The 26,109-nt window shown below is 33.9% G+C and overlaps 3 protein-coding genes across 3 annotated transcripts; 1 reads left to right on the top strand and 2 right to left on the bottom strand.

The window, feature by feature from the left end:
- Positions 1–18,493: 18,493 nt before the first annotated feature.
- On the bottom strand, positions 18,494–19,225 carry LOC139876037 (receptor-like protein kinase HERK 1). Its single transcript, XM_071863335.1, has 2 exons — positions 18,686–19,225; positions 18,494–18,571 (listed from the first exon to the last, which is right to left on the bottom strand). The coding sequence occupies exons 1-2, from the start codon at positions 19,223–19,225 to the stop codon at positions 18,494–18,496; spliced, it is 618 nt and encodes a 205-aa protein (XP_071719436.1).
- Positions 19,226–20,099: 874 nt separating this feature from the next.
- On the bottom strand, positions 20,100–21,463 carry LOC139876036 (receptor-like protein kinase HERK 1). The gene is made up of 3 exons (XM_071863334.1): positions 21,338–21,463; positions 20,263–20,926; positions 20,100–20,140 (listed from the first exon to the last, which is right to left on the bottom strand). The coding sequence occupies exons 1-3, from the start codon at positions 21,461–21,463 to the stop codon at positions 20,100–20,102; spliced, it is 831 nt and encodes a 276-aa protein (XP_071719435.1).
- A 3,016-nt stretch (positions 21,464–24,479) lies between these two features.
- LOC139876035 (uncharacterized) lies at positions 24,480–25,587 on the top strand. The gene is made up of 2 exons (XM_071863333.1): positions 24,480–25,323; positions 25,412–25,587. The coding sequence occupies exons 1-2, from the start codon at positions 24,480–24,482 to the stop codon at positions 25,585–25,587; spliced, it is 1,020 nt and encodes a 339-aa protein (XP_071719434.1).
- Positions 25,588–26,109: the final 522 nt, after the last annotated feature.

The raw sequence follows: 26,109 nt of genomic DNA, 5'->3' as shown, positions 1-26,109 counted from the left end.
TCATCAATTCTCGGAAGGGGGTAACGGTTCTTAACCGTAAGCTTGTTCAACTTGAGATAATCAATACACCATCGAAACGAACCACCTTTCTTCTTAACAACCAAAACAGAAGCTCCCCAAGGGGATGAACTGGGACGAATGAAATATAGTTACAAAAATGAAGGAAGAAATATACGGAGTAGTCACATAAGTGGCATAGATATTTAAGGCAATTCTCTCAAAGGAGATAACGAGGATCATGGACTTCAAAGTAAATTTCCATTACATTTTTGAAAGGAAGACGTACGAAAGGTGTGATATTTCAACGAGAGTGTACTTCCTTGTACAATGAGCGAGGAAATCTAGGATTCGTCCATATTCTTAAATTTATGTGCGGATGAAAAGAAACGTGAATCGTGGATTATAAAGAATAGTCGACTCCGGGTGAGATGAATCTCCAAAAATGACTCCATGAACCTCAAAGTATTGAATCATAGGATTAATGTTTACGAGAGTGTTGCGGTTGACAGCGAATATTGAGAGTAGAAACTCCTCAAACGGTCTAGTGTAATATATATCCATGATACCCACTATACCAACAGTTGGGGTAGAAACCCATCTAGCACCTTTTCTACAATAGGGTGACCACCGAGTGTACCCCAGAAAATTGATTCATCAGTCCGCGTTTCGGCCATGTCCAACCATAAGAGGGGAAAATTTTATGAGCGCAAAGACTCTCCAACAAATTTTATAAAACCAGCAACCAAAGTGGTGTAAGAGTTTCTATCAATGAACTTAATGGTAAGTTTCATCCTTAAACGGAGGATGAGAAGAACTGTGATCCAAACACTCTGTAGAGTAATGTGAAAATTTGATAAAATCAATCAAAGGAGTTTTGATAAAAGCTTTAAACGTTTGATGTGACAACATAAACGAAATGAAGTTCTTAGTAAATTTAGAAGTATGTACAACGTGTACCATTTTATATAAAATAAATTGACTTAGTCAAACAGCTCAATAAATGTGTGGTTTTAAAATAATTTTGAAGGTATGATTTAGTATATATTAGCCAAAATAGGTAAGGTAAATTTATTCATTTGAATCCATACGTACATATATGATTTTATAAATTGTATACATGACAAAATATTTCATTACTTCTATTCGCCCATAAATCTCATGAGAACCGCCCAACTAAACAGATGTGTAAAACTCCCGATGATAAACAGAGTATCTGCATTTCAGAGGTTACAAGTTGAAGTAAGATCGTGAAAGATCGAGTAAATGACTTGAATCGTCATGCGACATTTGACCAACAAATGTTACGAGGTCATGAAAACCAACGAGTTAAATGTTATTTTGACTATTATCAGGACAGAAGTCCTTGGGCCAAAACTGTTCCCGAGCGAAGCAGTTGCTAACAAGCAAGTTATGGAGGATAGGGCATGAGATAGATAATCTGGTTAAAATGAGCTTCTCGTATATCAACAAATAAAATAATGAATATCTTCCCTACCCATGTAATACATCGGAATTTCTGAATGACTAGTGTAAAAATTTTCTTTGACTCGCTTTCTATTCCTCATGTCACAATATTGGGACTTCTTTATGAATTAACATAATATAATCACGTTGGCCTGACGCCATTATATTTCACTAATTCATAGTTCCATTCCAATAGCACTACATGAGGTCAGGACACGCGATCAACCTCGAATTTCCACACAATTTCTCTAAAAAGATTTCTTAAACAATGTGCTAAGGATAGCACAAGAGACAATACATCATAAGTAACGAATAGGAGTAACGATGACATAAAAATGTCTTCGAATTACCAAGAATCTCTAAAAGTCAAGAATGAAGTTTTTCGATTCAAAAACCAAAGCACCAGTGCACAAAGGCACAAAGGCACGTAATATAACAAGAATGTTATATACCTAAACATAATAACTGACATTGAAATGCCGAGCATTTAGAAGTCAAGAATCTTCCGTAATATAACTCAAACGGTTTATACATAACCATAATAGATGACATAGAAATGTCGAGAATTTCAGAAGTCAAGAATGACATCCCTCGGTTTAACTACCCGAGGTGTTCTTATAAGGATAAGTTGGCATGAGTCGGAGAATACGTTTAAGTCGGAATGGGAGTTCCTCCCGGATTCAAAATGTAATAGAGATGTATGTATGATAACAATATACATACCAATACGATACAAGTAACCACATATAATAATATATTATAGGCCGGGCTGTAGACTAGACTCACTAATGCACCCTATTGACTCGGGTAACGACATCAATGCAGCCTAATTCCCTACAACCAATGCTCTGATACCAACTTTAACGACCCGTCAAAGTACACTTGATGACCATCGTTATCTTGGTCCCACAACTTGATCATAACTATATATGAATTTAATAAATAACTTTGCATTCTTTGTTTAAAAATGATTTCCTATAAAGGAAATCTACCAAAATATGTAAGTTTAGAAAAACCATACATTATTACTTAACCAAAAGTTGACCAAAACAAAGTCAACAACATCCACTATTAAATGTATCAAAATAGAATGCAAGTTATTATTTAACAAAAGCTGCCATCATAAATATGCAGACTCTCTAAGCACAGCGGAAGCAATCAATCATGAACCTGAGAATAAAACATGCGAGTAACTGTCAACAAAAATGTTGAGTGAATTATAGGTTTAATATTGTAAACAATATCTAATTTAAACCATAAAAATTTATATTTGAAAACATAAAAACTCCTTTTTGGACGACAAAATTATATGCTAGAAAACATATGAAAACATTATTCCATTTTTCGTGAGCCACCTGGTAACCACTTAACCATTTATTTACCCTTGCCAAACACAATAAAATAATATACACCGAACAAGTGTATCTACAATAAAATACGAAGTACTAAATATTCCGATTATAAATTACTAGCGCGACTAGCTCGAAATGAGGTTGTCAAACCCGATAGATCTATCCATAGGATTCGCGTTCACCGGTAGAAACTAGTGATTACAATTACCAGATTAGGGAATATTTTTGTTCGACTCACAATGAATAATTTAAACCAACTTCCACTTGTGTCCAATACGTAAAAATAAAATGCATGTATTCTCATCCCAAAAGATTTAAAATAGAAAAATGGGACTATAACTCACCTTAATAGCAACGAAGTAACCACACAAATATGCGAACAGCAAATGAAGTAAAGTGATCAGGAATGATCACAACGTCGACCTATAAATAAAGCAGGTCGATATAAATAACTAACTTAGGTCAACTCTTAGTATGATAGCTATTGTACATGTTGCAAGTAGACATAGAACAACACTCAACATGCATCGGTTTGATACGAACAGCTTACGGACACACACTTTCTATTTTTAGAAAGTTTCTATTTTTAGCAGGTTTCCATTTTTGGAAAGTTACTATTTTTGGAAAGTTTCTATTTTTGAAAAGTTTCTATTTTTGGAAAGTTTTCAAATTTAGAAAGTTGCTATTTTAGGAAAGTTTACAAGTTAGGAAAATTTCCTTAATTAGAAAGTCAACAAAAGTCAACTGAAAGTCAAAGTCAACCGAAAGTCAACTCAAAAGTCAACCTTGGTCAAACATAGTCAACGTTAATTTTAAAAGTGTAAGTTATAAAAATAATATAAGTTATAACGTTTATTAAAGTTAAATATGTCTAATTATGTCATAACATAAGTTTAATTAAATTAAAATGATTTATTAAAGTTAATATAAGTTTAAATGATATAATTAATATAACATAATTATTTAATTAATTAATTAAATATTAGTCATAATATAAGTATTATTAATTAATAATAAATTTTAAATCATATCATAAGTATTATTAATTAATAATGAATTATTAATCATATCATAAGTTTCTAATTATAATTATTAAATCATAAGTATTTAATAATTAAATTATAATTAAATAATAACTAAGCCTTATAATAATTAAATAATTAATTAATCCTTATTATAAGTCTTATTATAATAATCTCATAATATAAGTTTAATACTTATCATAAGTATTTTTCATTAATAATGAAGTATTATTAATCATATGTTTAATTAAAATGTTAATTAAATCATAAGTATTAATTAAATGATATAATAAATATATATCATAAGTTGTAAATAATAATAATTACTTTTTTTATCATAAGTAATTAAATGATAATGAAATCCATTATTTATATCATAAGTTTAATAATTAGTCATAAGTTTTAAATCAAAAGTTCATCAGGTCGTATCCTGAGCCCCGGGTGTCGGTTTTCGGCGAGCCTTACATATATCTCCGCCTAAGCAAACCACCCAACACTTTGATACACTCAAGAACACCCCAAGAACAGTCCATAAGTCGTGATGTACAGCCATTACACTACTTGGAACTTCAATTCAATCAAAAACGTGTTTTAGACGTAACGGGTGATTCGTGGCTCGGATTGGATGACCCGAATATGAAAGTTCGCCCCACCATCAGTCCTAACACACTAACACACCCTAAAGTCACCAAATATGGTCATAAAGTCTGACCAAACCTGGTTCATACCAAAATCACATTTCAATCTTAACAAAATACCACTTTGATCATATTTAGGGCTCCGGGAATCGAAACGACATGAATCCGGAGTCTAAAATTAATGTCTTGATGAGAGGAACTCATCTAGATACTTTATCTTCACTTTTATAACTGTTACATAACCATAAATGAACGAATATGCTGCTGTCCCAATTCAATCAAACCGAAAACATGTATAATCGAGCAATTCTACGTATACAATCATCAATACAACAATACACAAGTGCCATACTATCATAATAACATCAAATACCAACATAATCAGTAGAAATGAATAATAATTGAAAAATTAGGGTTCATAGGTATACCCAAATCGAAGGACAAAAGATGTAATCGCGTAGAGAACGAAGCGTAGAATCCGGAAACAACAAAAGCCCCAAATCTTCAAAGCAAAAATGTTGAAGAAAATGATGATGTTTGTGATGTATGGGACGGCCAAGGAGGAAGGAAAAAGAAGGAGAAAGTGTTTTTAGGTTTAAAATGAAAAGAGTAATGTGGAAGTTAGGTTTAAGATAATTAGGTTTGCAAAATAACAAGTTCACCCCTCCCACTAGGGGATTTTGGCCGAAAATTGCCCAAGGGTGGGCCCTCATGGCCCATTTTGATGTAATGTGAAGTTACTTGTGGCCTGAACGCCCGATCGAAGCCCGAAACGCGAAAACGCTATTACGCGATTAATTATTCGGAGAGATAACAAATACGCGATGAATAAAATATATAAACACTATATATAAATATATGACATTAAAATATCATATTTAAAATAATTAGGATTTAAAAATCCCCAAAGCTCGACCGTTGGTTTGAAAACCGAAAAGATTCGCCGGATAGAAATCCGCGACACGTAGAAACGTACAATTTAAGATATGAATGCAAATATTCATATAACACATAATAATTAATATATTATTATAAAAATAATAATATAGGTCATAGAAATGACGTGGCACGAATAACAGTTAACGATCGTTAAATAATTAACGGTAAAAGATAACGGAAAAAGTAGGGTCGTTACACTCCTAAATCTTAAATTGTTTAAGTAATGAAAGTTAATAATAAAATATTATGTTTGTGTTATACTTTGAATTATTTAATATTCTGTCAAGTTATTTATATTCAATTCAAAAGAAGTCTGCAAAAGTGCTCCGCAAATCATTCTATGATCCTACAATCAAGTAACATCACTCTTTCCCTTATTCTCAATTATGTCCTTTATTTATTACATTCTTTTATTATAAATGCAATGAGGACATTGCATAATCTAAGTGTGGGGAGGGAAGTGATTAATCACTTAAAAGATTAAAAAGATACTATCAATTTTCCCGAAAAAGTTAAAAAATGGGTATAATTTTAAATTTTTCAAAAGTATAAATTCTTAGTCAAACTTATGTCTTTTTACTAACTTAATCTTAATGTTAATAATAGAACTACTCTCAATTTCGAGATCAGATTATCTGTTTAAGATAAGAATTTAAAAGCCAAAAATTGTTAAACGAGTGCAAACTTATAGCCACTACCATATGGCATAATAAGCATGGACCACTGAGGCAACAAAAAAGTCCAAATAAGGGCCAATTTAGAAAAATTGCCAAATGTGAAGCTAAAAGCTAAGCATGAAAGAAAAAGAAATGAAAAAGGAAAAAGAGCCCAATGAAGGCCAACAAAAGAAAAGAGTTTCAATGAGAACCATACACTTTTTAAAACTCTAGTTTGAAAACAAAAGAGTCTAATGATGACCAACTTATATAAATTTGACTTAATAAACATTAGGACTACTTGTAATCCTTGGTCTGGTTCAGACTAGTTCTTGCGAATAATAAATACTAACTTCTTATTAAGGCATATTTTTGACTTTGTAATTTTACTTTAATACCCATGATATAATTTATAAGGTTTACTTGAGGACAAGTTAAGGTTTAAGTGTGGGGATTTTGATAACTCCTAAATTATACAGTTTTTTGATAACATTTTGAGGAGTTATCTGAGTATTTTAGAGTCATTTTAATACCAAAACACACTAAAATGGGTAAAAATGGGAAAAAGATATTTCTAATGATTTTATCAAAGTTATGTATCAAACAGGATCAAAAATAGAGAAAATTGCAGAAAGGCTAATGAAGCCGCCGACATGGATTCACTGAAGCTGCCGGATTGGGGTTGAATACGCCAGAATGTTCCAGAATCTATGCAAAATTGAAAGAACTTGTTGATCAAGCAAAAGGCAAAAGAAGTCGGCGGCTTCATCCTGAAACAGCCGGTCTAATGAACACGGTTTCTCAACTTGTCGACCAAGTTCAAGTAAAAATGAAAACAAAATCAAGAAGATTTGGCGGATCTTTGAAGTCGCCGGCCTTCCCTGAAGCCTCCGGCTTAATTATGACGGTTAAAGATTTGAGCTTACGGATTAAGTTAAACTTGCGAAAGGAGTCACCGACCTAAGGCAAGCGCCGGCTTCCCACTGAAGCCGCCGGCTTGGCCACCGTCCCTGAACATTATAAATACAGGCCTCTGGTCTCAGTTTTCATATGTAGTTTTTAGAATTCAATAATTCTGGTTAGGTCATTTTTATTTTTAGGGTTTTCTCTAAACCCTTAGGTTAGATTTATTTATTGTAATCAAGATTCAAGTTTTTAATTCAAGTTTCTTACATCTTCCTTTTTAAGGTATGATTCTATCCTTACTTTACTGTTCTATTTATTTAATTTACTGTAGTTGTTTCTGTTCGTCTTCTGCTATGAACTAAACGTTCATAGTGGTTACGTGGACGAGATCCGAACTTCATCTGGGATTCAGATGATGCAGCCGTGTAACGACCCGTCAAAATCGCTATTGACGCGGCACGTTAATCATTGATTCCACAGTGAGGTTTTGACCTCTATATGATACGTTTTGATAAAATATTGCATTCATTAAAATAAGTGACTTTCTAAACATAGAAAGTTATAAACATGTGGGCGAGTGCTTAGGTATAAGCAAAACCCCGAAATACATAAGTCTTTAATTTACAGGTTGACATCACAGTCCAGTTATTTATTACACAACGCAGTTTTATTTTGAATGCAATAAACTTTGTACAAAGCATGAGAGACTCCATGCAGGCAACAAGCACATCACAGCGGAAGCATTCTAAGGACCTGAGAATAAAACATGCTAAAAAGTCAACACGAATGTTGGTGAGTTATAGGTTTAATTGCTCGAGTCATAAACATATATAAAGATAGACCACAAGATTTCATCAAAAGTTTATCAATAGATTCTACGTAACAGAGCACCCTGGTAACTAAACTTAACGCTATAGTGATAATTACCCCATTCGTTTTAATACACGCAAACCAACGTGTCTTAAACTCAAATAACATACGTCCGTTAAAAGGCTAGCGCTCTAGCTCGGACGGGGATGTCAAGCCCTATGGATCCATATACAATTATTCGCGCCCACCAGTCCATATCCTATGTACTGGCAGCTACTAGTTACCAAAGCTAAGGGATTTTCGGTTTAACTCAGTGTAGAATTTTGTATGTACTTGTGTCTTATTGCGTTTAAAATAAATTGCATGTATTCTCAGCCCAAAAATATTTAAAGTATTTAAAAAGGGAGACTATAACTCACAGTTCAATATTGCGATTCAATATTGTAGGCAAATTGCGTAGACGTAATGATGGTAGACGACTGTATGGTTGGTCTTGGATTCAAGAACAATACCCCGAACAATACCCAATATTTCCTTATTTTAAAACGGTTTGAAACCCGAATTAAAAATACCCTCGAATATACTTTATTATTATTAAACTTAAAATTAAAATTATAATTATAAATATAAAATTTACGTACTTAAATTATTATGAAAATTCGTCGAGCAAAACTGACCTTTTATAGTACTTTTCGATTTACTGTAGCTCATGCGATCGCATGAGTTTTTAGTGTTTTTGTCATGCGATCGCATGGCCGCCTTTTCTGTTTTTGTTTGCTAGTTCGCCGACATCAAATAGTATTTTACTGTAGCAAATAGTGTTTTACTGTAGCAAATAGTGTTTACTGTAGCAAATAGTGTTTTACTGTAGCAAATAGTGTTTACTGTAGCAAATAGTGTTTTGCTGTAGCACTGTAGCAAAATACGGTTTCACTGTAGCAAATAGTGTTTTACTGTAGCAAAGTCATTTTTACTGTAGCAATTAATGTTTTACTGTAGGAAAGTCGTTTTTACTTGTACATCTTATAATATATATATATATATATACATACATATATGTATATTTACATAATATTAAATCATAAAGAGAATTGGTTTAAATTAGTCGAAATTTTTCGGTTCATCACAGTACCTCCCCGTTAAAGAAAATTTCGTCCCGAAATTTTGAGTAGTACCTGTTTCATGAGCGATATCAGTGAACAAATGTGGATACTTTTGCTTCATTTGATCCTCACGTTCCCAAGTAAACTCGGGTCCTCGTCTAGCGTTCCAACGAACTCTAACTATCGGTATTTTGCTTTGTTTTAATTGTTTGACCTCACGGTCCATGATTTCAACAGGTTCTTCGACAAAATGGAGTTTATCATTGATTCGTATTTCGTCAAGAGGAATTATGACATCCTCTTCAGCTAAACATTTCTTCAAATTTGACACGTGAAATGTGTCGTGAACACTACTAAGTTCTTGTGGTAGCCTTAATCGATAAGCAACTGCTCCAATTCTTTCGGTGATTTCAAAGGGTCCTACGTACCTAGGACTTAGCTTTCCTCGTTTACCGAATCGTACAACGCCTTTCCAGGGTGACACTTTCAACATGACTTTGTCGCCCACTTGAAATTCTAGCGGTTTTCTTCTTACATCAGCATAACTCTTTTGGCGACTCATGGCCGTTTTCAATCGCTGTTGTATTTGAATGTTCTTTTCGGTGGTTTCGTGAATAATTTCTGGTCCAGTAAGTTGTCTTTCTCCTACTTCACTCCAACAGATAGGAGATCTGCACTTTCTACCATAAAGTGCTTCAAATGGCGCTGCGTTGATGCTCGTATGATAGCTGTTATTGTATGAAAATTCTGCCAACGGTAAGTGTCGATCCCAACTGGTTCCGAAGTCAATCACGCATGCCCGTAACATGTCTTCCAATGTTTGTATTGTTCTTTCACTTTGACCATCTGTCTGTGGGTGATAAGCGGTGCTCATATCTAATCGAGTTCCCAATGCTTTTTGTAATGACTGCCAGAAACGTGATGTGAATCGGGTGTCGCGATCAGATATGATAGAGATGGGTACACCATGCCTGGAAACTACTTCCTTCAAATATAGGCGTGCTAATTTCTCCATACTGTCGGTCTCCTTTATTGGTAGGAAGTGAGCTGATTTAGTTAGACGATCAACTATCACCCAAATAGTATCATGACTACTTGCAGTCCTTGGCAATTTCGTAATGAAATCCATGGTTATTCTTTCCCATTTCCACTGCGGAATTTCTGGTTGTTGCAGTAATCCTGACGGCTTTTGGTGCTCAGCTTTAACCTTTGCACACGTCAAACATTTGCTTACATAAGTAGCAATTTCTGTCTTCATATTAGGCCACCAATAGAACTTCTTGAGATCGTGGTACATTTTCCCATTTCCTGGGTGAATTGAGTACCTCGTTTTGTGTGCTTCATCTAGTACTAGTTGCCTTAGGTTACCATGTCTTGGTACCCATATCCTACCAGCAAAATACAGGGTTCCATCGGCTTTTACTTCAAGTTGTTTTTCTAACCCTTTGCTCATTTCACCTTTTTCGTTTTCTTCTTTTAAAGCTTCTAACTGTGCTGCTTGAATTTGCTTTGTGAGATCAGTACGAATTGTAATATTCAAAGCTCGGACCCTAAGAGGTTTTACTCTTTCTTTTCGACTTAGGGCATCAGCTACAACATTAGCTTTTCCGGGGTGGTAACGGATTTCACAATCGTAATCGTTTAACAACTCTACCCAGCGACGTTGCCTCATATTGAGTTGTTTTTGATCAAAAATATGCTGAAGACTCTTATGGTCGGTGTACACTGTACACTTGGTGCCATATAGATAGTGTCTCCATATTTTGAGTGCAAAAACTACTGCTCCAAGTTCTAAATCGTGCGTCGTATAATTCTTTTCATGAATTTTTAGTTGTCGTGAGGCATATGCGATGACTTTTGTGCGTTGCATTAATACACATCCTAAACCTTGGCGTGAAGCATCACAATAGATCACGAAATCATCATTTCCTTCCGGTAATGACAAAATGGGTGCAGACGTTAACTTCTTCTTTAATAACTGGAATGAGGATTCCTGTTCCGTGGACCAATCATACTTCTTTCCCTTTTGAGTCAATGCAGTTAAGGGTTTGGCGATTCTAGAGAAATCTTGAATGAATCTTCGGTAGTAACCAGCAAGACCTAAGAATTGGCGAATTTGTGTTGGAGTCTTCGGGGTTTCCCATTTACTAATGGCTTCGATCTTGGCGGGGTCAACTTTAATTCCATGTTTACTGACAACATGGCCCAAAAATTGTACTTCTTGTAACCAGAAATCACACTTCGAAAATTTTGCGTACAATTCTTCTTTCTTGAGTATCTCCAGTACCAGTCTTAAGTGTTGCTCATGTTCTTCCTTGTTCTTCGAGTAAATCAATATGTCGTCGATAAAAACAATGACAAATTTGTCTAAATACGGTCTACAGATGCGATTCATTAGATCCATGAATACTGCTGGAGCATTAGTTAATCCAAAAGGCATGACTAGAAACTCATAGTGACCGTAACGGGTTCTGAACGCGGTTTTAGGAACATCTTCTTCCTTCACTCTCAGCTGATGATATCCGGAGCGTAGATCAATCTTAGAATAAACACTTGATCCTTGCAATTGATCAAACAAATCATCAATTCTCGGTAATGGGTACCGATTCTTGATCGTTAATTTGTTTAATTCTCGGTAATCTATGCACATTCTCATAGATCCATCCTTCTTCTTGACGAACAGAATAGGAGCACCCCAAGGTGAAAAACTAGGACGAATAAATCCACGGTCCGATAATTCTTGCAACTGGTCTTGTAATTCTTGCATTTTTAAAGGTGCAAGTCTATATGGGGATCGGGCTACAGGTGCGGCTCCTGGTATGAGATTAATCTGGAATTCTACACATCTGTGTGGAGGTAGCCCCGGTAATTCTTCTGGAAATACTCCGGGATATTCTCTTACAACCGGCATATCATTAATGCTTCTTTCTTCAGTATCGATCTTCTTTATGTGTGCCAGAATAGCATAACAACCTTTTCTTATAAGTTTCTGGGCCTTCATACAGCTGATAAAGTTCAGCTTTGAGTACCTCTTCTCCCCATAAATCATTAATGACATTTCATCCTTACGAGGGATGCGAATTGCTTTCTCAGCGCAAACAACTTCCGCTTTTGTTTTGGACATCCAGTCCATGCCAACAATTACGTCAAAACTTCCTAATTCTACGGGTATCAAATCGATTTTGAAGGTTTCACCAGCGAGATTCATTTCGCAACCATGGCAAATTTTATCGGCTTTTATCAGTTTACCATTAGCTAATTCTATAGTATATTTATCGTCTAGAGGTAATGATGCACATTTTAGTTTAGAACTAAAGTCTTTACACATATAACTTCTATCAGCACCCGTATCAAACATAATAGAAGCTAGTTGATTATTAATGGTAAACGTACCCGTGACAAGATTAGGATCCTCACGTGCTTCACTGGTACTAACATTAAATGCCCTCCCACGTGCGGGTTCTTTGTTCTTCTCCTTATCAGGGCATTGATTTATAAAGTGACCAGACTTCCCGCATCCAAAACATTTCTTGACATCGGTCAGTTTTGTCTTTACTTCAGAAACGGTGGCATAACAATCTTTCGCCACATGTCCTTTCTTGTTGCACTTATCACAGACCACTTGACAATAACCTGCATGATGTGTGTAACATATTTTGCAGAACGGATGGGGTCCCTTATAGTTTGGACTTGCAGTTGCCCCATCTTGTTTACCTTTAAAAGTTTCTTGTTTCTTCAGATGAGTACTTTTGCCCTTATAGTCTTCCCATTTCCTCTTTCCTTCAGTTGTCTTGACTTCGGTAATTGGTGCCTTAATCGAACTCTCTGTGATCTGGTCCATGAGTTGGTGTGCCATTGTCATGGCTTCCTGCATCGTATTTGGTTTGGACGATGTAACATTTCCTTTGATATTGATCGATAAACCGTCAATATACATTTCTATCTTTCGTTTCTCGTTTGGCACCAATTCGGGACACAACAAGGCTAGTTCCATGAAACGCTTTTCATAGTTATTGAGATTCGCGCCGATAACCCTCAGATTACGTAACTCAGATTCCATTTTTCTGATCTCGTTTCGAGGACAGTACTCCTCTATTAGCATCTTTTTCAGTTCTTCCCAAGAGATATCATATGCCGTATCTATTCCTTCTGCTTTAGCATAATTGTTCCACCAAGTAAGTGCACTGTCTTGCAACGTACACGAAGCATACTTTGACTTGTCTCCGTTCGCACAATTACTGATTTTGAAAACGGACTCCATCTTTTCAAACCATCGGGTTAGACCGACTGGTCCCTCAGTTCCACTAAACGTCTGTGGTTTGCATCCTTGAAAAGTTTTGTATGAGCATCCGTTTCGTGAATTTGTGTTTACGGCTGCTGCTTTGGCTGCTGCTTCGGCTGTTGCTTTTGCTGCTTCGGTTGCAACAATTCTTTCATTCACACGTTTCTCGACTAGTTGCTCAAACTCAGCATCCGACATTTGAGACATGTTTCTTCAATAAACACAACAGATATAATTTAATCATATAGAATATTATAGGTAAAATGAGTTGTCAATAGTTAATCGTAGCATATTAATAATATGAACCGATTATTATAAAAGCCTTTTCTTCTTATTAGCATTTTATAATTATTTCTAGGGTATTACCTACCCGTTAAGTTCATACATAATAGCTAGTACCAGGAATTAACTACTAAAATCCTAATAATATTCCACTATGAAAAATTATCGCGAGTTACTACATTATTATGTATTAATAATAATAAGAAGTAGTAATAATACAAATAATCATTCCATGCATTTATTATTAATAAACCAAAATAATACCATACAATACTGATATTTTACATATGCTTATTTTACATAACAAGATAGAGTAGCACACATAAGCAATAAAATAGCGCATGGAAGATTTATGGTTGCGAGGTCATTCATTCAGAACTATCAGAAACTTCTTCCCATTTGGTTCTCTCTGCCAATTGTTTGTGTGCACATGGTCCGACAGACATTCTGGCAGTGTATTTTATTTTTAGTTGGGGTTTTGAGGTACCCGTTGCCTCAGTGGGTTTAATACAATAAGGGTGGTTACGGATCGAATGGTCCTGTTCTTTTTTAATAACTAAGGACATTTTATTATTGTGGTTGTTTTTATTATCTATTGCAAGTTGGAATTTCTCCTTAGTGATCTCTTTTATTTCATTAGCGAAATCCTCCTCCTTACTGATCTCGTCTGATGACGAACTGTCTGAGTCATGTGTAGGAGAATATGATGACGAACTGCAAGAATATGTACCGGTGGTCATGAACCGAAATCTGCCAGGCGTAATCGGCACAACCCGCCCGTCGGCGGTATATCTGGACCAATGTCCATATTTGTTTAGAAATGGACGATCCTCTTTTACTCCAGGGATCATGGGTCCATCCCAACGATACTGTGGCTCCGGAAAACTAAAGCTGGGTGGAGCTGGAACCTCCTCTGGGTTTACCGGGAGTTGAGATTCCCCGGCTAACACAATTTCTTCTTTAATAGGTATTGGAACGCCCTTTTTAGTTGTGGATAGAATAGATTCAGTGTCCGATTCCGAGTCGTACAAAATGATAGGATTAGAGGAAGTCATCTATCACATAATTGAAACAACAATTACGTTAGCATATAAATATATCACATATAATGTTTTTGACCAAATAATAAGCAAAAATCAGGAAAAACAGATATGGTCATAGTCTAGACACACTAATGCATCCTAACAATTACCAGTTAAACACAATAATGTAATTTCTGGTTCCCTATGACCTCAAGCTCTGATACCAACTGTAACGACCCGTCAAAATCGCTATTGACGCGGCACGTTAATCATTGATTCCACAGTGAGGTTTTGACCTCTATATGATACGTTTTGATAAAATATTGCATTCATTAAAATAAGTGACTTTCTAAACATAGAAAGTTATAAACATGTGGGCGAGTGCTTAGGTATAAGCAAAACCCCGAAATACATAAGTCTTTAATTTACAGGTTGACATCACAGTCCAGTTATTTATTACACAACGCAGTTTTATTTTGAATGCAATAAACTTTGTACAAAGCATGAGAGACTCCATGCAGGCAACAAGCACATCACAGCGGAAGCATTCTAAGGACCTGAGAATAAAACATGCTAAAAAGTCAACACGAATGTTGGTGAGTTATAGGTTTAATTGCTCGAGTCATAAACATATATAAAGATAGACCACAAGATTTCATCAAAAGTTTATCAATAGATTCTACGTAACAGAGCACCCTGGTAACTAAACTTAACGCTATAGTGATAATTACCCCATTCGTTTTAATACACGCAAACCAACGTGTCTTAAACTCAAATAACATACGTCCGTTAAAAGGCTAGCGCTCTAGCTCGGACGGGGATGTCAAGCCCTATGGATCCATATACAATTATTCGCGCCCACCAGTCCATATCCTATGTACTGGCAGCTACTAGTTACCAAAGCTAAGGGATTTTCGGTTTAACTCAGTGTAGAATTTTGTATGTACTTGTGTCTTATTGCGTTTAAAATAAATTGCATGTATTCTCAGCCCAAAAATATTTAAAGTATTTAAAAAGGGAGACTATAACTCACAGTTCAATATTGCGATTCAATATTGTAGGCAAATTGCGTAGACGTAATGATGGTAGACGACTGTATGGTTGGTCTTGGATTCAAGAACAATACCCCGAACAATACCCAATATTTCCTTATTTTAAAACGGTTTGAAACCCGAATTAAAAATACCCTCGAATATACTTTATTATTATTAAACTTAAAATTAAAATTATAATTATAAATATAAAATTTACGTACTTAAATTATTATGAAAATTCGTCGAGCAAAACTGACCTTTTATAGTACTTTTCGATTTACTGTAGCTCATGTGATCGCATGAGTTTTTAGTGTTTTTGCCATGCGATCGCATGGCCGCCTTTTCTGTTTTTGTTTGCTAGTTCGTCGACATCAAATAGTATTTTACTGTAGCAAATAGTGTTTTACTGTAGCAAATAGTGTACTGTAGCAAATAGTGTTTTACTGTAGCAAATAGTGTTTTACTGTAGCACTGTAGCAAAATACGGTTTCACTGTAGCAAATAGTGTTTTACTGTAGCAAAGTCATTTTTACTGTAGCAATTAATGTTTTACTGTAGGAAAGTCGTTTTTACTTGTACATCTTATAATATATATATATATATACATACATATATGTATATTTACATAATATTAAATCATAAAGAGAATTGGTTTAAATTAGTCGAAATTTTTCGGTTCATCACAAGCCGGCCTCACCTTCCAAGCCGCCGGCTTGGTTAGAAGGAAGCCGCCGGCTTCGTGTGCTTTATCTGTACAGTTCCTGTTTCTTTTTCCAGATCTGTATGGTCGAGTTTATGTAATGATGTTTGAATTGTTTCGAATTTGTTTTGCTTAAATACACTTGTTTGTGATGCTTAATGATTACATAACATGATTTTAGGATTGATTAGTACTTGATCCGATGATCTATTATTCAATTCATGCTACTTGTTTAGATCTTGTCCATCAAACTTGTTAAATTGGATTGCAAGCAACTAAGTTAAAAGGCTTAATAGTGATAAACTTATTTGAGTTGAATTACGCTTATATAATAGAATTTGATATTGTTAGATAGTAGTGATATTTGAGTTGAATTACGCTTGTATTTATTTATTTTGAATCTTCAATTCATTGCTTTACTTTATTGTTTTGTTTATCTTTAAAGCATCTTTTTCCTAAGAGATAAGAATCTATCTCATAAAAAGACATAAAAATATATCTTTAATTCTTTAATAAGAATTAAATAATAAGACAACTCTTATCCGTATCTACGCTCTCTTGGGACGATAACCTAAATTACTACATATGATCGAGTTTTGTTGCTCGTTAGAGTGTTAAAGTGTAATAATAAAAGGTTTTATAAATTTAAAAGTTGAAGAATAAGTTAAGCACTACCGCACACACTTTCAGCACATCACAAGGTATCTTTCAACACATCACAAGGTATCGTGCTTATCACTTCCTACATATATGAATGTTGAATCATATTCAAACTATAACAATATCTTCTAAATAAATACAATATCTTCTAAATAAATACAATATAGACTAATAGTGATCAACAATGCATGCAACATGAAATTACAACCCTAACAACATGTTACATGTATACTTGAGAACACACGAACAAATCCTATGACAATGCAGTATACATATCGAATTTATCCTATGACTATGTAGTATACATATCGATATTGGTCTAAGTTTAAGTGTAATTTATTATTTATCTAACATAAAAGATGCATAAGTTTAATGTAATGTTTTCACTGCAAAACTCAAATAACATCCCTACAGATGTATTTAAATTTTATTTTTTTGTCATAACTTTATAAAATAAGTTAAAGGGTCAATTTAAGTTCTTATATATTGACAAAAAAAGATGACTTCAGTCTTGTGTAGTACTATGTTTTTTATTTGTTACACCTACAATCATATAACATTTATATTTTAATCCCTATATTTAGTACTTTATGCTAAATTGAGTTTTGATATTTTAGCCCATACAACACAAGTCTGAATTATTAGATGTCTTATTTAGTTTTTGCTAAATTTTATATACTGTTATACGATATTTTATGCCTCGTCAATTTTTTTAGAGGTGCTTTAAACCGCTCAAGTAATCCGTTATTTTCTTTTAGAGCTATTTTAAATAACTAAATAGCAACTCGTTATATTTATCTAAAAGTTATAAATCGCTATAAAAACTAGTCATTTTCTTTAAGAAAATTTGCCTCCAGAGATTTGAAGTCCTGGATCCGCCATTGCCCGTTAGGTTTACTGTTTAACCTTTTATTTATGTACGTATCTGCGGCTGTATTGAATCGACAATAATAATTCATCGTTAACATCAGGAGGAACACCTCCTAATCCCAGAATCACTTAATCTACAGTCACCTATTGAGAATGAGACGATGAGTTAAAAGTGATATGATTCGTGATGTTTATTCATTCAGTATACAATGTATATATACAGCGATAGGGCATCGATAATTATGGCTAAGAATGATAATTACACAGTATATTTACCAAAGATAAATCTGTAGTTAGTTACGATTCTATATCTATTACAATCAATATGCTATCTTGAGATGGTTGGTTTTGGTTATTGCATTTTCATACAATTAATAATCGGCCACCTATTTGAATATAGTTATATCTATTGGAGTTGGTATTTCAAACTTTGTTAGGTCAATGTATATGTAAATTTGCATAATCTGATTTTTAAAATATGTTCAAACAACAATTGATGATCTGATTACTATAACTTGCCATGGTAAAATCAAACCCACACACCAATTTAAAAACGTGTTTTGTTGTTGTCTGATTATTCTGTTTCACATTAATAAAAGTACTTTTAAGTACCTCGCAATTGGAATGCGTCATCAGTCGACAATCACAACTATTGCAAATAGAAGTTGTTGTTTTTTAACTGACTGCTGATCATACATAAAATAGAGTATCTTTTATCGCACATTCAAAATTCGATCTCTCTTATTTGAGTCATTAGACTGCGGTGGTCTTCGAAATCTCGAGTTTTTTCTTGTAGTCTTCAGTCAGGGGTTTTATGTCCTCTTCTTCATCCTGTTTATATCAAACAATTAGAAACCTATATATGAAGTAATTAATTCGTTATCATTTATTATCGAGAACTTTTAAAGGAAGCTTGCTTTAGTACATAAGGGAGTGATTACTTACTTGAAACTGCAAAGCCTTCTCAAGTTGTGTCAGAACTTCTTTTGATGTTGGTCGTTTTGCTATATCATCATCTAAGCACTTGTAAACTATGTCTACAAATGTAGTCAATGATTTCGGAACAATATCTTCCCTTATAGATTTAAACACAATCTCATCTTGGTTTCCTTTTTCAAGATTTTGTCTCATGAAACTAAGTAGAGATAGACCCTCAAGATTAGGGATTTTATATGTTGCTCTCCCGCACAAAATCTCAAATAAAACCACACCAAAAGAATAGATATCGGATTCTTTGGTTAAGAGACCTGATTTTAAGTACAAGGGGTCTACGTAACCCTTTGTGCCACAAGCACGATCAATAGTATACCGTGAATCATTGTCTATATTACTAATCAAGGAAAGTCCAAAATCACCGAGTTTTGCCTTCCAGTCGTCGAACAATAAAATGTTAGGAGTTTTGATGTCTCTATGTATCACCACCTCTTGTCCTTCAACGCCACCATGAAGGAAATCCAGCCCCGATGCAACATCGATACATATCATAAGTCGCTTCCTCCATGTGAGTTCAACGACATTCAAATATCTGTCAAGACTTCCTTTCGGGGCTCGCTCATAAACTATGAGTTTTTCATCTGTCTCGTCGCTATAACCTACGAGACCGATGACATTCTCATGTTTATACTTGTGAAGAATTTGAAGCTCATTGTAATATTGTGGAAGACCCTGACCATGAATTGTATCTAACTTCTTCGCAACTATGGCATAACGTCCATATCTATGTTTTTGTGCAAGTTCTCCAATGTACACACTCCCAAAGCCTCCTTCTCCAATAACACGGCTGAAATCTTTTGTTGCCATTTTAATATCTTCAAATGACATTTTGAAGGTTTCAGCCATGTGATTTTTCTGTCAGTTTAAAGACATTAAACATTCCGCTTACGGTAAATAGTAAATTAATTAAAGATTTTTTAATGTATACATTGTACTAAAAGAATAAATTACAAAGTAATATATTTCTTTCGGCTAAAATAATTCTCCACTTGCAAATAATAATTGTATTCACTATCATTAAATTCCTCACTTTTACCTTTATTTATTACTATCAATCAGTTACTTTCTAAAAATTAATGGATTAAAACTTAACTTGAATATAATAACAAAACTAACATTTACTAAACATATCATAAATTAAAAAATAATTATACGAGCACAATAGTATTGTAATGCTCAACTTACCTGAAAAGACAAAGACTTCTCAAGTTCCTCGATAATAACTTCAATTGTGGGGCGTTGTTTTGGCATTTCTTCCAAGCACCGGAGCGCAATTGCTATAAACGTGTCCAGCGAGTCTTTGTTGAGCCCTTCATGATGGAAAAATGCATTATCACTATTTTCTTGTTGCAAGGAAAAAGCCACCTTATTCTTTATTGTTCCCTTTTGTAACCATCGCCCTATCACCTGCTCAAGTCGTGTATCTTGACGAGACTCAGTGTTCACTATGTGTTCGACAGTCATCCCACAAAGGATTTCAAACAAAATAACTCCCAAACTAAATACATCCGATTCCGCATTCAACTTACCACTCTTAGCATATTCTGGATCCGTGTAAAATGTCATTTTTTGAGTATCATCGAGTATGAGAGTGTCATCATGTTGATTTTGAGTCAGTAATACAGCATGTTGAAATCCAGTAATACTCGCCTCCCAACTATCAGCTTCCAAATGATTACTTTTTTCCACCAAATAAATATTGTAAGATCTTAAATCACGGTGTATTACCTTCTTTTGGTCTTTTATCCTACTATGAAGGTAATATAATCCTTGAGCTATATCAAGGCAGACTTTCAAACGTTTTTCCCATGTAAATATATGTCTACCTAACATTGACATAATTTGTAAATCTGGGACAATCTCGAACACAAGAAACATACCAAGTCCTTCATCACAAAATCCAAGAAAAGATGAGTCTATGTTTCGATGCCTACAAGTACTGCGAATTTCTATTTCTGTTTCAAACATACGTTCTTCATCCTTTATATGTTTTATAAGTACATTGTAGATTCTCTTAGGTAGTTGATCTTTATTTTCTGTGTTTGAACCGAAAAGGTATTCTCTATCGATACATTCAAGTTCGACTTCGTATAAAGAATAAGAATCAAAAGAATACGTTAGGCCTTTGGAAAAGTTAGAGGTGGCCAACTTTATGGCTTCAAGTGCAATCCTTAGGTGCTGTACCTTCTTTACCTACAATACTGTGATAAGTGAGAAAACACTTATCGTTGATTATTGTGAAAAATTAGTAAATGACTCTCAAGTATGAGTTAATTAAATTGCTCAACACATATTAGCTCTAGGAAGATATTTATGTGTTAGAAAAAAAGGAGAAATGCTACAAAAACATAAGTTTTCAAAATGTCCTTGTGGTATGTATCAATTTGCAAAATTACTATATATACTAAATATGGTATTTCTTCGCATCGTTCGGTGCATCTTGGGGCCATTATGGCTGAGGACGACCTCCGCTGCCCTTGAGCTTAGGTGGTTTCCGTTTAGTCATGTGGTTTCGGGGATGTCTACCGTAAAGGTGCATGAGTGGTGTTTGGTCTGTTAAGGTGGTTGGCTCTTTGCTTGCGCAACAACTTCCACCTGGCATGCCTTTCGAGTTCTGTTCCCAATGCCATTCGGCTCTATTAATTGAGGCAACATCAAGCGTCGTCCTTTTGGCGATTTGACTGTCTCATTAGAGCCTAAATCGAATTCCCAACTGACTTTGAAACCCATGGAAATTTGATTCTACCATTTTCATGGTGTATCAGTTTTTTTTTCCTACTTTTTGGCCGGAGGTCCACTCGGAAGCAATCTCCGTATCTGTCGAATAGAGAGATGGATGACTTTCTCTACTTTTGTGAGTGTTTTCACTCTGGGTGGAGAGATGATTTGTTTCTAATCTCCGATAGGAGAATGATTGTCTACATCTCACCTCTCTCATACACCAATCATGTGGTATTAAGGTTGTTGTTGTTGTTGTATACTAAATATGGTATTTGTTCTACCATATGATTGGTCAACATGTCCACTTCTTTCATTTATTTTTTTTTTATTTTTTTCAAAAATGATAAAACCATACTATATATAGTAAATAAGGTATTTGTTCTACCATATGATTGGTCAACATGGCCACTTCTAACATTTTTTTCTTTTTATTTTTTTTTCAATCAAAATACTATATATACTAAATATGATATTTGTTCCACCATATGATGGGTCAACATGGCCACTTCTAACATTTTTTATTTTTATTTTTATTTTTTCAATCAAAAATGATAAAACCATACTATATATACTAAATAAGGTATTTGTTCTACCATATTATTTTTTAACATGGCCACTTCTAACATTTTTATTTTTTAATTTTTTTTGTTTCAATCAAAAAATAATGATAAAACCATTATAAAAAAAAAAAAAAAAAGATAACTACATATTAATAAAATATTTTAGTTTAAGCGGTTAGTTACCTAGGACAGGTGGTGTGGGTTCAATTTCATGGAGCAACTTTTTTATGTTTGTTTTTTTCCATTGTCTATCCTCTACTTTCCACACTCTCTTCTCTAAACTTTTTTTTTTTTTTTTTTTTTCAGTGTTATTGTTTACTTTTTACAAATTTGTTTGTGTATAAAATAAAGATGTAAAAGAACCTTACTTTTTTGTTTATATTGATTTGTGGAATTAGTCAATTAATTTTAAGACATTATAGAATGAAAAACTTGACAAAAATTTAGGAACTGAGGTAGTAATATTTTTAAACATATTTCGTACTCCGCAGCGAAACGCGGACCCTACACACTAGTTAGCCCTAAACTTTTTCAAATTTAGTTTATCTCCGTGCAAACCTTGGAAAAAAAAATAAGGGTAATCTTGCAATTTAGTACCAGATCACACGGACCAACGACTTATTTATATGTCATAATTTTAAAAATTTATGTGGCTTTAGTGAATGACCCTTGCTTTTGAATGGTGTTATCTCAATTTATATAAAAAAAAAATTCGTTCTACTATGTTTAGATATTATATTATATTTTGTATTGAAAAAATTATACGGATCCACCATATATGGTTTGTATAAGATTCTTAACGGCGTTTCCAATTATTTTTAATGGACCACCCATGTAATATTCTTTCAAACTTTAAATTTATAAGATTTCTTTTTAACTTTAATTTATAGGGTTTAAGCTAGAAATTGATCATATACTTTTATCTTATTCCGATATATATATATATATATATATATATATATATATATATATATATATATATATATATATATATATATATATATATATATATAACTTATTGTTTAAGTGTCATTATCAACAAATATAAAGTTTTGTCGCGATAAATTTTATCAAGTTTATAAGACGATACCTTAGTGCATACGTGGCGTATTGGTAGAATTTTATTAGTGAAGAATAAATTTAGTGAAATTTCTAAAACTTTGTGTAATTTAAAACTGAACACTTGTAATGTGATGAAAAAGTATTTTTTATATAAAAACTTTTAAAAAAATTAAGTTAAAATGTAATACTTTATTTTAATAAAGCTATAGTTACAAGATTTAACATTGAATAGTTACATTTATTTTTAACAATTCAAACTTTTGTTCTTTATTTTTGTTCTTTATTTTTGTTCTTCCTAGTTATCTAAAAATGCCACATAAAATTAAAAAAAAAATACATGAATAGTTTTTACTTGTTGAATAGGTTATCGGTCACATTTTATTTATATTACACATTTTCAAAGTTTATGACCTACAATGATATTTTTTTTTAGGTATATAGCCTGCATCGGAACAAAATATAAAATATATAACTTGATTTATAACTTTAACCATAATTTATAAATAATACTTTCTAACGATAACACTAAGGGCTATTTTAAATATGAAGATTGTGCACAAATATTAGTATAAGAAAGTTATTAAGTTGATAATTAGCAAATTAGTTTTGAGAATTCGTTTCATTATATATATATATATATATATATATATATATATATATATATATATATATATATATATAATATTATATTATATTATATCAGAAAGTTATTGTTGGTTTGTCAATTAAAAGTTATTTAACGATACTTATGTTAATTATTAAGTTAATTAGTCGTGGTTGATCATATACATACACATGTATATGTATATTTTTAGTGCGAAAAGCTACTTAAAGGCAAAAGACACAAGATATTAAACCGCGGTAAGTATAAATGTACGTGGTGGGACTGCGCGGAATATTAAAAAGTGCGTAGGCTTCTCGCAGTACTTGTGCGGAATGCCTAAGTGGGCGTGCATCTTACTTCCGCGCAGGTCTCAAACCTATAAATAGGGAGCTTGGCCTCTCATTTGAGGCTGTTGATTCTGGAAGGATTGCCATAGCCATATTGATCTCTCTTGTGAATTCGCCCGAGACTTGATCTTTTTTGGCTAAGGTAATTTACGAATACCGTGACATGGTTGTTGATCGTTTAGCACTTAACGAAATATGACAATAAGGTCCCAAAATCCTAATCGACATCCATTGTACCCCCTCATTGCACTTTATCCTTGATTAACCTTTATTGGATAATCTAGGATTGATCAATTGGCGCCATCCGTGGGACACGAATAGAATTGAAATGAGAAATTCATGTTCCTTTTAATCGAGCTATTAAACACATTTATTAATTCTAATCGTGTTATTATCTTTGTTACATTGCAGGAAAACATAATCTCCTTGACAAAAGCTATAGGTTACACGAAATGAAGAAGCAACAAAAGCTTTTAGCCACAAGAAATATTGTGAAGATAACAAATACGAATTTGAAGGTGCATAAAACGCACAAATCTTTTTCGGCCAAAAATTCAACTGAAGTGCTTCAAAACGCGCAAGATGCGAAAATAATAAGCACGGTACACAAGAAGAAAGAACTTAAAAAGCGAAAAGCGGCGAAAATGCTTGAAAAATGGCAACTTGCGCCCATAACTTTCCCATTTGAGCAAAACTGCGATATGTCCGATAAGCCGTTAGTCATATCGTGTAAGGTCGCGAATACTGGAATAAGAATTATGAAAATACATGTCGACACTGGCAGCAGCATAGACTTGATATACGAGCAATGCTTTCGCAAATTGCCAGAATGCATTAAAACAGAACTAAAGGCAACCGCGATATCTCTTCCTGGTTTCGCAGGTGAATCTGCATGGCCTATGGGGCAATTATCACTAAAGATTGAGTTGCACGATGAAACAGACATAAAATTGACAAGACAAGCACAACTAGACTTTTATGTTATACGATCAGCTTCGCGTTATAACATGTTGTTGGGAAGATCCGCATTGCGTAAACTTGGCATAGTACCGTCTACAATAAAAATTGGCAATGAATTGGATGAAGAAATAAGAAAGAAGATTATACACTTACTCGTCGCATATATGGATGTGTTTGCTTGGTGTGAACAAGATATGACTGAGGTTCCGCGTGAAATTGGGAAACATAGATTAAATGTCAATCCTGCGCTAAAGCCCATCGTGCAAAAACGCAGAGGAATGGCTCGTGATCGCATGAAATGGTTATGTGGGGAAGTTACCAAGTTAGTCAAGGCAGGCATTTTGCGCGAAGTAAAATATCAAACATGGGTCGCGAACTCAGTGTTGGTAAAAAAAGCCTGATGGTTCGTGGAGGATGTGCACAGATTTTAAAGACATAAACAAAGCTTGTCCAAAGGACAACTATCTGCTACCTGAAATAGATCTAAAAGTGGAATCTCTGCACGCTTACCCTTACAAGTGTTTTTTAGACGCCGCAAAGGAGTATCATCAAATCCCAATGGCGCAAGAAGATGAGAACAAAACCGCTTTCCATACTTGAAAATGCATTTATTGCTATATTAAAATGCCTTTTAGACTCAAGAATGCGGAAGCAACCTATCAGAGATTAATTGACAAGGCGTTTGAAAGCCAAATAGGTCGCAACCTTGAAGCATATGTTGATGACCTTGTAATAAAAAGCAAAACACAAGAGCAAATTTTGCTTGATATGGAATAAACATTTGAAAGTTTTCGAAAGATTAATATGAAGTTGCATCCGTCTAAATGCAGTTTTGGAGAAAGAGAAGGCAAATTTCTAGGATACTATGTCACTGAGCAAGGCATTCAAGCCAATTGATATTGCTCTAAACATACATATTATTCGACGCAATATCACTTATATTTCATAGGTTTTTATCATCTACAAAGACATTCAATGCGCATTTCACGAGAAAAACGACAAAAGAATGAAGCTAGAAGAAACGACGATAAAACGATAGTTGTAACCAAATTTTATATCAAGAAACGTTTATCCGAATGAAAATACAAGATAAAAGAATAAAAGAGTTCAAATAAGAAGTGC

This window comes from Rutidosis leptorrhynchoides, chromosome 11, assembly GCF_046630445.1.
Source record: "Rutidosis leptorrhynchoides isolate AG116_Rl617_1_P2 chromosome 11, CSIRO_AGI_Rlap_v1, whole genome shotgun sequence".
Classification (NCBI taxonomy): Eukaryota; Viridiplantae; Streptophyta; class Magnoliopsida; order Asterales; family Asteraceae; genus Rutidosis; species Rutidosis leptorrhynchoides.
The sequence above is the reverse complement of the archived record's forward strand: the minus strand, read 5'-3'. Positions and strand labels throughout refer to the sequence as shown.

Coding starts and splice junctions, on each gene's coding strand:
- LOC139876037 (XM_071863335.1), bottom strand. CDS start 19,225: ATGATATGTATCGATGTTGCATCGGGGCTGGATTTCCTTCATGGTGGC. Junction 18,572..18,685: donor AGAAGGCTTTGCAGTTTCAA/GTAAGTAATCAC, acceptor TGATATAAACAG/GATGAAGAAGAGGACATAAA.
- LOC139876036 (XM_071863334.1), bottom strand. CDS start 21,463: ATGGGTTTCAAAGTCAGTTGGGAATTCGATTTAGGCTCTAATGAGACA. Junction 20,927..21,337: donor TTGGGAACAGAACTCGAAAG/GCATGCCAGGTG, acceptor ACAGTATTGTAG/GTAAAGAAGGTACAGCACCT. Junction 20,141..20,262: donor TCCAGAATATGCTAAGAGTG/GTAAGTTGAATG, acceptor CGACTTGAGCAG/GTGATAGGGCGATGGTTACA.
- LOC139876035 (XM_071863333.1), top strand. CDS start 24,480: ATGAAGAAGCAACAAAAGCTTTTAGCCACAAGAAATATTGTGAAGATA. Junction 25,324..25,411: donor TACCAAGTTAGTCAAGGCAG/GCATTTTGCGCG, acceptor GGATGTGCACAG/ATTTTAAAGACATAAACAAA.